The sequence below is a fragment of the Carassius auratus genome, unplaced genomic scaffold, assembly GCF_003368295.1.
Source record: "Carassius auratus strain Wakin unplaced genomic scaffold, ASM336829v1 scaf_tig00216580, whole genome shotgun sequence".
Lineage (NCBI taxonomy): Eukaryota > Metazoa > Chordata > Actinopteri > Cypriniformes > Cyprinidae > Carassius > Carassius auratus.
This window is the reverse complement of record NW_020528644.1, coordinates 83,565-97,330: the sequence shown is the minus strand read 5'-3', so window position 1 is coordinate 97,330 and position 13,766 is coordinate 83,565. Positions and strand designations below refer to the sequence as shown.

The window sequence follows — 13,766 nt, the reverse complement described above, 5'->3', positions numbered from 1 at the left end:
ACACATACATAATTGTGTGGTCTAAATTGTATTAATTTATTTATTCTTTATGTGATTAAGATATAATAATTATAATTTGGGGAGTAAGTTTCATTTAAAAACAAAATATGTATTTTTATGAACTGCCTGTGAATCATTGCATAATTATTTTGTTATTATGATTATTGAGATTAAATATGATCTGCACATGTTCTTGACAGGAATACTGATATATTTACCCAAAGTTTATCTGTGAATACAGAATGAATTAAGGACAAAAAAAAAGAGAAAGAGAGGTAGAAAGAGAAGGCTGGGTGATTTTCGAAGACAGCATGCATGAGCTGCCAGGGGGTGAAGAATTGAAAGCATGGAGGGTTGTCCAGTAATATGAGCAAGGCAGCGGGGAAATGGGTTAAGAGGTTAGAGACACACAGAGGCTCCACTTAGTATTTGTGCTTCCTACTCTCACCTCACCCCACTGCCTAAAAATACAGGCCACAATGAGCACAGCCATTACTCCTGTCAGCAGCTGAGAGCAGCCAAATCATGGCCTACATTCAGTTCACACATTCCTAACCCACTTATGAAGCATACTGATCATCCATTAATCTATTAAAACACACATACTAATTATTACACAGGGCAAGGATGCATAGCATTACATTCGCCCTGATCAGCTTCCACGACTTCAATCATCACATGCTTCAGCTGTTAGCTTAGCGTAGCTTAAACACTCACACACAAACAGCTCCAGTATACAATCTGTGGAATTCTACAGATACCTACTAACATAGAGCATGACTGACATTTGTGATTAGTCGACTTATTCCTGTCAATGACTAGAAAATCCCTGAAGGTCACACAACTGCTGTGTCTGTTCAGTGGCTTTGTTCCAAATGCTAGTGAGCTGCTAACATTATTTTTAGGCACTACTAAGATAAGGCAGTGTCGTAGCAAAATTATGCTCTCTTAGTTCTCTCTGTTTGCCCAATTTTGGAGTCCTAGCAGATACACAAAAAAAAGCACACACAGTGGCAGCTCCATGAATGGTTTGTTGGGGGTGCTAAGGAGGGGCTTAACAGTTCAGAGGGGTGCTAAAATCTAATTAAATTGAGTGAAAGTAAAGAACATCTATAAGCTTCAGCAATCTAAATAGCATCCAAATTCAGACACCTTGTGTTTTTTTATACACAGCAACTTCGAAAAAGCTACATTAAAAAAATAAAAAATCTGTGGTATTAAACTTCTCATATGCCACTGTTATAAGTTATATAACTTCTAATGCCAACTGCCAAATATGACGTTTACAAATTAATAAAATTTATGAATGCACATAGAAAAGAGAAAGTAGGTTTTTTTTTTCCATTGTTTTCTTTCTTTTCTTTTTATTATTATTTTTTTTACACTATATAGTAATTTCTTCTGACCATCAAGTGTCAGTCACTCACTTTCAATGCCAGAGATCAGCTGAATGGATTCGAAAATAGTAGAACTCCACTGTTTAACCCTAGGGGAGTTGCAAAAAGGAGGCTTTCCTTTAAACGTGACCATTTAACCCAGATATTAGATTAATTATGGGGGGGGGGGGCGCAAGTGGCTCAGTGGTTCATGTAGGTTGTCTACAAACCGGAAGGTTGGTGGTTCGATCCCCGGCTCCACCTGACCAAGTGTCGAGGTGTCCTTGTGCAAGACACCTAACCCCAGCTGCTCCCGCCGAGCTGGATGGCGCCTTGTATGGCAGACACCGCCGTCGGTGTGTGAATGTGTGTGTGAATGGGTGAATGTGAGGCAAATTGTAAAGCGCTTTGGATGGCCATGTGGTCTGTTGAAAGCCCTATATAAATGCAGTCCATTTACCATATTATTAGTAGTAGTAGCCCTTTATTGTCACTAGTCACAAGTACCAGCGAAATTAGCCATCAACCTGTCCATACATACTTATACACAACAAACATGAGAAAGGGGAGAAGAAAAAAATAACCCCCAGACTATGCTCTTCTGGGAGTACAGTGTGAGAACAGGAAAAACACCTCAGAAACAAAAGCACATAATCAATGCAGCATAAACAAGACTTTGCAACAGGAGGGGAAAAGGGGTGTAGAGGTAATTCAGCACAGGCAAGCAGCCATCCGGTCCTGCAGCCATTCTCGGTGCTGGTCAGACTGGCGGTAAAAAGCGGCGAAGGCGAGTGATGGGGGGTGGGGGGATGAATGCATATCTGTATATATGTGTGTATGTATGTATGTAAGAGTTTGTGTATTTGTAGGCCTGGAGAACTGGCATTTAAATCTAGGTGCCTCAGTCCGCAGATTGTGATAGCGACACAGCAAGTTGCCATGGAGACAGCCTTAATCAGGTCCCAGACAGAGTCAACAATCAGCAGGTGTCTGTGGTGAGGGGGGAGGAACGCAATAGCATTTCGCTGCAATGCTCTTCCGGGGTAGCTGTTGTTCCCAACATTGCCCTTGTCCGAGGCCAGTGCCGGTAGAGCTGAAAGAAGATAAGATTGCGATTGTTTGGTCTTAGGCCGAGTAGTCGTATTCCAATTTACCGGTTACTCCCTTTGTCCATTCTGGTCTCCAAATCCATCCATTTTCCTTTACAAAGCCGTGAGCTTCTCCATGAGGGTATCCATATTGGGGTTAATAGTCTCAGTCTCAGTGCTGACCGCTCTGCCAACTGCTTCAATCATGACGGGCAGCCTTATGAGGCTTTGGACACCTGTTCCCATTTTCTGAATTATTTGATAACCCAGGGCAAAGCCTAATCCAATCAGCAGAAGTCCTGTTATATGGTTCCAAATAGGTAGATATCAATGATGCGCGGGTCAATGTATAAACAACCCACACCTGGCCGATGTTTTCAACTTACCCGCCCGCAACTCGGACCGCAAAAAAAGAAAAAGAAAATATTGTACCTGACCTGCTTCCTGACCCGCGTTTTTTAAAAGTAGTAAATGCGACGCCCCTTTATCTTAATTTAATTACTTAAATAGGCTATAGCCTACAGGATAAAAAGCGTTATGACCACACACATAAAGCTTGTCACAAAGAACCGGTTAAAGTAATGATTATGAATGTGTCTAAATTAGCAAGGAGACATTTAATTGTTTAGTAGCTAATATGATGTTTTCTGTGTTGCTGCAAAAGATGAAGTTGACAATGCAGACTCGCCATGAACGCCAGAGAGAAAAACACATTTCATATGGATTACATAATCAGAGAGTAGCCTATTTATTTTGGTTTGAATATTTTCGATTAAAAGTAGATATTCCAAGCTTTCTGTAATATATTGCCTATATTTCTTTTTAAACCCACTGACTAAAAGATTAAGACACTACCTGACCCAAAATATCACCCAAAGTTTCTACAGCTTTTTGGAAAAATGACTGGGGCTAACTTGTTCCTGCAGTCGGTAGAGCGATATGAATGTGTGTGATGTACGGCATGATAAATGCTCGTCACTTCTGCTGCTGAAACTTTGTCAGCCTGTGAGTCATTTGGTTTATTAGAAAACCATTGCACTGATTTGTATGTTTCTTGATGATGTGCTTTTTTTCTGTGGTACTCACATGCACCATGTCGCTTCACGTCGTATTCTCCTCCATGTCCCAGAGAAAAAAAAAAGAAATCTCTCTCTGCTTCGCCATCTACAGGTCTTAACCAAGAGTATGTTACGGTCCATTCGCTATTTGCATCTTCTCTTTTACGTGGCCACACTGGCCATGGCTGCTTAACCTGACCGAATAGATCGCGCTCTCCAATTTGAGATCGTTGACAATGTTGAGGAGGCATTCGTGCACCAGTCAACAGTTTGATTGACGTACGACTGAGCCTATCGACTAACGCTTTTATTGCTTTCCTCTGAACATTGGACATAAGATAACAGTACGCCTATGGACGTATCCGTGTATTTATTAGGCAGGGTCAAATGAAAAAGCGGGACAGATGCTCAATTTGCGTGAGGCGGGACAAAGAGTAAAATTGCTGTACAGTACAACGTAAACCCAAGTACCCCCAGCTGCAGCCTGCAGATCGAGGCAGGGCTGTGCAACCCCGCCCCTCACCTACTCTGATTGGTTCGATCATCTTTCATATACAAACATAATAGGAAATGTGTGCGTAGTTGGTGTAGGACAGACAGGTGCAGCCCCACCTCGATCTGCTGGCTGCAGCCGGGTGCTTCTCTGTAAAGTGGGACATGTTGTCACTCTATAATCTTGCCAATTATTCAGCCAATAAAGTGTAGGCCTAGGTATTTCAAAATTGTGTCTAGTACCATATAAATTGCAAAGGTTTAGTTGGCATCTTTATTTCAAATGACCCCACCGACCGCGACCCAAATATCATTACAAATATTTTTGGATGACTCGTAACCACGGGAAACCGCTCATTTCGGATCACTTGTAGATATCTTCGGTGTCCTCCATGAAAAGAGCCGCCTGACACACGACCCGCCTCCTCTCCCACGTGTCCATCGTGTAGCCAGCCTCAAACGTTCCGGCAGGGCAGTCAGGTTCCCCCGAACCCAAGCTTCTCATCGAGAAGATGGTGTCAATTGCGTTGAGAGACCCGTTGATCAAATCCATGATTTTTCAGTTTGGAGAGAGCAAGAGCAAGCAGGGAAGATAAGGGGGAGGAGAGGGAGAGAAAAATGCGTCTGCCTATTTGTGGAAAGCAGTATTGCCTATATTTTGGAATATATCCATTGCTATCTGTGTTTTCCAGAGCTATTGAATTTAGCCAAATTTTACTTCTGACCTTAGCTTGTCTTTCAAGCATAAGCTTGCCTGAAAGAGACATAAAGGGTTGAAGGATGTTTTAGAGCTGATCCTGGTGCACTGTGGGAATTTCAGGATGTGAGAAAAGATGTAAAAGAAATCAGATGTAAAAAAGGTCACAGTACCCTGACACACAAACACACACACACAAACACTGTTTGTGTATCTAAAACACGATAACAGTTCTGTTTCACCCTGTTCTAGGAAAGGGATTAAATTTAGATCAACACTGCATTTCATTAGGAATACGAAATCCTGCAGCATTAGGGAAAGTAACTGGCATGGAACAGTATAAATGTATTTTATTACTAGCATTAGCATCTCAAAGACAGTAACTGAACTCTATTCAGCATACAGGGTACTTTTTAAACCAGTCATCTGGGGCCGGATTCATTAATCATTCTTAGCATGTACAGACAGCAGGAAGAATGATGGTATGTTTAAAGAGGGACAGGGATCTCGGAATGGGGCGCTGAACAACATGCCTGTCCTTAAACAGGTGGCTCTCAGTGTGATGCTCCCCAGCCCACACCAAACACGACTCATGAGTCACCGATCCCATATTAAAACTGTTCCTGCTGGTCCACATGTCCATTTGTGCAGCCTCTCAAGACATGCGGTGCATGTGAGCCTATGCAGCAACGCCTGGCGATGACAACTCAGCCCACACGGTTAGTCACAATCAACAGCCGAACTGCTAACAATGAGCTTTTTGTAATAAGTTACGGTCACTGATAAGCCCATGTGACTGTGCTATCAAATAGATGAGACATCAGCGGTATGTGAGTGTGAGCAGAGCTGGAAGGATAAAGTTTAATTACAATTACAATTAAGAGGACTACTGATACTGATATCATGGTGGCAGGTGGCAAGGCAGCATTACAAGCCTGTGCCCTACTTAATAATAGGGTGAGATGGCACACAGATGGACTGGCATTCTGTCAGGTAGATTCTCTATTACTCCACCAGAACAGTGACTGATTTGTGCAGCATAAATCCACTCAGGCATTAAAAGTCCACCAATTAGCGTAGATCCATTAACATGAGCAATGACGAGTTGGAGAGGATTCAGGCTGACGGCTCCAAAAAAAGCTGCATTTCAAAATGTCATAAAAAAAAAAAAAAAGATCTCAAAAGCGACTATCCAAGCAAATCCAAAACTACATTGCTAGAATTGCTTGGGAAAACTCTAAAATCAGTTTCAAAGACTATAATAAATCAGTAGTACTATTAAGAGTAAATATGTTTTTAGTCACCGTTATCAATTGTGATGAACAATTATTACAATTCTGACTGATGCAGATAAGCTGATAATTATTTTCATTCTGAAATGAACAATTTAGCCTGAATAAATTAGAAATAAAACAAAAATTAGCTAGAGGTGAATTAAAATTACAATGTAGAGTATAATAAAATGTATATTAATTGTATTTGTATATTCACATTTAGTTTTTCTAAAGATCTAACAGGAGTTATACACACACACACAGTATATATAATTGTAACATAATCCAATATATTGTGCATCCCTATAATTAACATAAGATGCCTGACATTTCATGTACAGATTCAGACAGGACTTGGTTGTCTATGATCGATTTAATTCTCTTTTTAAATTCTCTTTTTAATCTTTTATAGATTTAATTCTCTTTTTAAATTGGATGGGCTGTCACTAGTGCTTGAACCACCAACCATTTTATACAGAAAGCTGGTGGAAAATGTCTAAATCCAAGGACAATACTGTAACTATAACATTCTACTTGAGCTGACTGACAGCTTTAGTTATGCCTTTTAATGAAAGGTCAAAAAAATGAGTAGAAAAAAAAATAATAATAATATCCCACAAATCACAGACATTGCTATCCGGATGGAATTGGATTTCTCAGAGGACCCCTGAGTTATCTGAAAAACGGTAGGTAATTTTCTCTGTAATTTGCACCTAGGTTGTGAAAGAAAATCACAGATGTGTTTGATTCAGATAAGAATAAAATCACAAAGTACGTCTGTGAAACACGCATTTACCCAGCCTCCTGCGGGAAAACCGGTCCGGTTTGAATAAAGCTCATGAATGCAAAAACACATTGCTGTAGGAAGCATGCTATATTATAAATCAGGGTCAAGTGAGAGTTCAGAGGGGGCTCACCGGTGAGGTTGGTACGGGCACTGTAGGAGCCCAGGTAGCGGCTGTCAGTGTTGGGAGTGTAGCACTCGTACATGCCCTGGTCGGTGGCCTGCAGCTTGGTGATGTGCAGCAGGACAGAGTCTCCACTCAGCCTCTCGATGTAGATCTCCTTGCTGTTGACACGCTGGGCATACAAGGCATAGGCGTAGTTGTGCTGAGATGTGCTCACAATACGGATCTCTCGATCGGGAGTGGTATAAAGGTACATGGACCATTCAAAGTCTTGCTCGACCCCTTCCTTGTAGCCGGTCACGTTACACCAGATGGTGATGTGAGAGCCTTCCGTCCGGATCAAGGGCCCCGGCTGAACTGTGACCTGCCGCTGGGCCAAGCATGAGACCACTGTAAGAAAGACAGAACGGGTCAAAGATGCGAGTATATTCAATATAAACATCTCACTATTTTAATTTTTGACTTAAAATGGTGTTTTGTTTAATCAGGTAAAGCATCATAACCAGTCAAAAGTTATTTCTTAAAAATGTAGTTATAATCTTGATATAGTCTACTCCTGTCTGATAAGAAAAGCTTCAATCTTTCGAGTACTTGAAATGTGTGTGTTTGTGTGTGTGGGGGGAGTTTGCTGCATGTGAAGAACCATCGTCTCTTCAAGAAATCAAGTGGCCTTCAGCCAAGAGGCCCATTATACAGTAAACACAGCCACTCAATAGATTCACCTTTCAAGAAACACAAACAGCGTGTCAATTAACACCCAAATAAAAGTCAAAGTGTCAGCAAATTATAATAAGTTTATGAAAACACATTCAGTTCAGGGCTTACATATAAAGCGAGAGATGTGCCTAAACAGACCTAAGACCTAAATTAAGTATGTTTGGATTGGGAAATGATGTGGAAAATAATGCTGTCAAATTGGACAGGTTTTATATATATATATATATATATATATATATATATATATATATATATATATATATATATATATATATACCTAGCCTCCTTAGGAAACGAGCAATACACAGGACTGAAGACAAATCACATTATAAAATTATAACAGCATTTCGGTGCAGATGAGTGAACGGTAGCAAAATGTGAATAGCAGATGTGGAACATTCACTAGAAAAAGGTAATCTACCATTTTTAGTGCAATTTAATGGTTTTCATGTGTGAAAGTGACAATTATTCAACTCTGTATGTGTATAAAGTTGTTATTTTTCCTGTAAAATTATTGTATACTTAGTTTATATATTTTTAAATATTTGGACAATATATCTGGAAAATGGACTTTTGCTCAACGACTCCGTTAAAAGGGGTTATCTACCTAGAAATACATATACGTACATATATATTCATGTAGAAATATTTAAATCTAAAATTAACATTAATTGTAATCATCATATAATACTTTATTATTGTTATTATTATTATTATTATTATTATTATTAACCTTATTATTATTATTATTAACCTTATTATTATTATTATTAACAAACACCTACTGTACTGTACACCTAATTTGCTGATACATATATTTATTATGATACCCATTTTATAAAAATAACCTACAATGTGAAATTTAAATGTGAATTTTAAGGTGAACCATGAATTCAACAGGAATTTTTATTACAGTGTAAAAGTAACTATTTACCATTTGATTCTCTCAAGCCACCACGGGACACACAAGTGGCATTATTTTTTACTTTCAGAAGTTTTACAGCATCTGCATCTCTGAGACAGCCACAACACCTCCTCTGTCAGAATAATGAGAGTTCTGTACAGTCTAAGAAATGTTAACCGATACACAAATGTCGCCCTAGCCTGTCCGAGTTTGACAAAAACGTAGGATAAAGAAAGACAAGTGAGAACATTTGGAGTTGAGAGAACCGGGAGAAAGTCATTGTCCAATCTGTAACAGAAAAAAGACGCAGCCCATCTGCTAGTGCGTCCCGTCTGCTGTGGATCTGTGACAATGAGTGAGCATGTGTGGGTGAACGCTCCCCATGCCTCAGAAGAGATGTCAGTGATTTAATTACTTCTAAATATGCACATGCATCTGTATCTCTGAGCCATCCCGTAGTGAACTGAAAGTGGCTTTTATCACTTACTTTATCCGTTTCCTTCCCTCTCATAACCCCTGTACGCCCACACAAGCCTGTCCTTTCCTCATACCAGCTGCCCCCACACACACAGAAACTCTAAAAAAAATACCACTGAAACAGCATCCTAGTGCCATGTCAGTAAACAGCTCACTAGAATGGCAGCAGACAGCTGCGTTATCGTGACTGTGCTGCACTATGGCACAACCGTGCACATGGGAATTTACACTTCCCAAGGTGATCTGATGTTTGTCATGCCCTGCATTTCTCTCTCCCCCATGACATCCGGCTCTGTTGGAGACCCATGTTTACCTTCTGCCAACCTGGCTACCCATAAACACTTTCATGTGCAGTAAATTGTTCTCTATTCAGTCAGAATTATAGCTCAACAAATAGAGCCAAATTAGCCTCAAAGAGCAACACATGAAGTCTGGGCCACATTGAGGCATATTTTAAGTCAATAATTGACTATAAAGATGAACGCCTAGATGACATATAAATTAATTGAAGATTATGTACAAATGGGGATGATAAAAAAACTACTTAGGACGTTTTTATTATTATTATCATCTGCAACACTACCAATATTACGACACATAAAACTACAGTTTTAAATTACAAATAAATGTGATTCAAAATATCTTTCTTATGATAACTAATTACCTCAAATAAAATTCCTAACACCTTTTTATGTGTCCAAAGGCTTCTTTACCAAAAATACATAAATAAAATTAATATATATTAAAGATTTCTACTACCATGTTTTCTACTAACCAAATTTGGTTTTCGTTTATATATATATATATATATATATATATATATATATATATATATATATATTATAATTTATTATATATATTATTATTATTAATTAAAAACATTGCGTTTCCAAAAGTGACAGTAAAGGCATTTATAATGTTAGAAATAGTTTCGGTCTTAAATAAATGCTGAAATATGGTAGGCAATTTGAGAAATCTACACGCTAATACACAATTAGTGTTGGGCGATATGGTCATTTTTCAAATCGTCATATCGTCAGCCCATGAGATCGATGATACACGATATTATCGTGCATTGGTGGAGCAAGAGAGAGGGAGACTATTTGTTCTTGTCATAGCATAACTATTTGGTTTGCGAGAGAAAACCTATGGAATCACCGATAATAATATATAATAATATATACTTTAAAATATACTGATAAACTAACGTTAAAAGGCATTATAATGTTAGAAATAGTTTTCTGTCTAAAATAAATGCTGAAATATGGTAGGCAATTTGAGAAATCTACACGCTAATACACAATTAGTGTTTGGGCGATATGGTCATTTTTCAAATCGTCATATCGTCAGCCCATGAGATCGATGATACACGATATTATCGTGCATTGGTGGAGCAAGAGAGAGGGGAGGACTATTTGTTCTTGTCATAGCATAACTATTTGGTTTGCGAGAGAAACCTATGGAATCACCGATAATAATATATAATAATATATACTTTAAAATATACTGATAAACTAACGTTAAATATAAATACTGTATTTAAAACCGCATGTTCATATAGTCAAACGCAGCTGACAAATTTGCCGCATCTGCGCACGGAAGTTATCAGTCTACATGTTCAGCAAAATCAGTCAATTGGTGAAAATCATTAGTACATTTAATTTAAAGTCCAGCAGTTTATCACTAATATTGGTCATAAATGAACACGTTAAATATAAAGTATTCAAAACAGGTAAGTTCATATATTTGGATTAAAGCTGAATTGAACAGATGCATCAGTCATACAGTGCTCCGGACCACACGCCTTGTGATGAGACCGATGCACAGCCACAGAAACAAGAATGAGATGCATTCTAACATAACTGTGGCATTAAACTCAGTTAGTGGGGGCTAGTTTAAAATATTGCACACATATAGGCCATTCAGATTACTTGTTAAAGTGAAATGAAATACCTTTATCTGCAGACGATGTACGTCTGTTTGTGGATGGAGACTTTGTAACGTCCGAAATTATGTATTTTGCATGCATCACATTAAAGTGCGGCGTGCATGAAAATAATAACGATAATAATTATATTATCTATAATAATAAAGGCGGCAGAGCAAACTTATCCATAGTGGTTCTCACGTAGTCCTTCTATGTCATCACCACATAGTGAGTGTTATAAGTTAAGTGATCAGTCTTTAAGAGAATGACTACGTGAGAACTACTATGGAAGATAAGTTCACTCTGCCGCCTTGTTATTATTTTGTCTTTACTTTATTTGTAAAACCAAGAAAGAATGAATCTCTCATGTATGAGAAGAGCGCGTTGTCGTGTACCAGCCATTAAATGTGTGGGACACCAACTCCAAATTTTCTATCTCTTTCATTTCATGGATTTAACGAGTTACCTGAGTCAAAGTGGACAACTTCACCGAATACAGGCTCTACTACTGCTCCCATGTGGGTATGTGTGTTTGAAATGCGATGCTGAAGTGAAATAGCTGGGCAGTTTGATAGCCAAATTATAATAAGCCACCTAATAAAACAAAACAAATTTTTTTATTATTTATTATTTTTATTATTATCCAATACATTAATAGGAAAACGAGCCTAATATCGTCTTGATTATCGACAGAGAAATCTTCTTATGTCGATATCTTTGACTATCGTCGATACATGATACTACCATCTATCGGCACAACCCTATACACAATATACTCATAGTCACCCAATGCTGATGTTGTTAACATTAATAATTTAAGAATAAAGTAGAACAATAATAATATGCACGTTTTGATGTGATACAAGCTAAACAATCTTCAGATTTAATCACCATATATCACGATTTATTGTAATCCTTTATTCCTCAATTGGTAAGAACAAACGTGGCAGACTTGATACTTACTTACATGTTCAGATGACACTGTATAGTATGGTGAAAATTCTTATTTGGGTCATATATTCAAAGATGTTGGCTAGAGTATATGATTGTAAATATCCACACCAGTGCGGTGACTGACTGCCGCACACACGCTCCTCAAAACATTAGACTCATCTGAGCTGGAGCCGTGCCGGCGCACAACCAATGCAAGGAAGAAAATTCCGCAAACAGCTGCAATTGCAGGTTTTCAAATGGAGATGGGGACAAAGGAGGCAACACTTACGGACTGCAGGTTTAATGAAATATTCAGCGCTGGTTAGAATAAGAGACATCTTTTAAAAATATTATACAAAATCTTATAGAAGTGTATATCTTTTGAACAGAGGTGTATTTTATCCTGGCACCATGTTTCTTGGTTGAATTACAGTACAATAACCTTCATAAGATGCATAACAACCAACCAATCACTGACCAGATTGTTTTTTGTTTTTGTTTTTTGCTTGTAGTAACCTACATCAGACAGTCGGTTAACTGTCCGTAGGCATTCTGCACCTTTAAATCTAAATGCTGGTACCAAAGTCTCGGTCTTGTTTAAATTCCCACAAACCCTTAAAAATGTACCCTTCTTTGAACTTCATATCCGTGTCACCCTCAATTTTGGTATTCTCATTTCAACCATCTTCCTTATTGAAGATGTGATCCCTGGTCTGTCTGCTGAAGTTTCGCTTCACTGTTCCAAAGTCCTCCGAGCCGCTGTTCAGGAGTTTTGAGACTGAAAGACTGGCTGGGAGACATTTCCCCTGAAAACCAGACTTTACCTGTCAGCACAGACCACTGCAAGAGTACTGACTGTTACATACAGTAGCTGACAATGCACTCCAAGTTTGAGTTCATACATCTGTTAGATTGATTTGCAGGACTCATATTCTAAATTCATTAGTCATTATGTCAACTAGTAAACAATGCCATCTCATCATTTCAAGAAACAAATCTTTACAGTACAGTATGTGGTTATGAAATGTGATCAAACCATGTTACGATTCTTAAGTGCACCAGGGTCTATTTTGCAATTCTAGCACGCCTGGAGTGACAGGCCAGCATTTAAACCCTGTCATTCAATGCATAAAAGCGACAGCCTGCTAGACCATGAACCATCAGTCTGATTTCAGCGGGATGAAGACATATGACACATTAAATCCAGAGACATTTCGGAGATATTTAACTGGAACATTCATGTCAGGCTCATTCCTCTTTTTGAGCTCGGATCATGAAAGTAGCATTTCCATGTGGGTCACAGAAGACTTCCCCAGAATAACCAGCTCTGGCCTCCCATCAGCTCTGCAGCATTAAATATGGATCACATACTGTATAAAACACCATGCGTTTCTAACAACACATGCTTTCTCTCTCTCTTTCTCATGGAGGAACCAAAGGCATTTTGATTCCCATGCAATTGATGGGGACTGGAGATATTAAGACCAAAAAACTGTGAATTGGACCAACCAATTCACTAAAAATGTTTAAAACTTCCTTCGCAAACTCTCCAGAAAGAGCTTGGTTGCATTTCGAGACAATCAATAAATAAACATTTCACACAGTTTAAATAAAGGACAAGTCATAAGTGTTCCAGAGTTGGACAGCAAGATTTACACATTTATATATATATTAACAATACTGAATGTCATGAAAATCATTTGTATACTGTATTTTTTGACAAATGAAAGCACTGTATAGGAATTTTTTTCTCAGTTCCCAACCATAATCTTAACTACACAAATCACTGTAAAGAGAGTCCCACGGGAATAAAAAGAACAGAACAAAACCAGTTTAAAACTATGGCAACAAATTACAAACAGAAGACAATGCGAGTAAATAATAGACAAAGAATAAGAGAGCAAACTAGAGCAAA

At 38.4% G+C, this 13,766-nt stretch overlaps 1 protein-coding gene across 1 annotated transcript in view; it reads right to left on the bottom strand.

The window, feature by feature from the left end:
* Positions 1-6,354: 6,354 nt before the first annotated feature.
* LOC113098521 (immunoglobulin superfamily member 3-like) overlaps positions 6,355-13,766 on the bottom strand; it is a 31,361-nt gene continuing 23,949 nt past the window's right edge. The window contains exon 2 of the mRNA XM_026263644.1: positions 6,355-7,283. Within this exon, the coding sequence (XP_026119429.1) occupies positions 6,778-7,283 (506 nt within the window). The 3' untranslated portion in view covers positions 6,355-6,777. The remainder of the gene's footprint in view (positions 7,284-13,766) is intronic.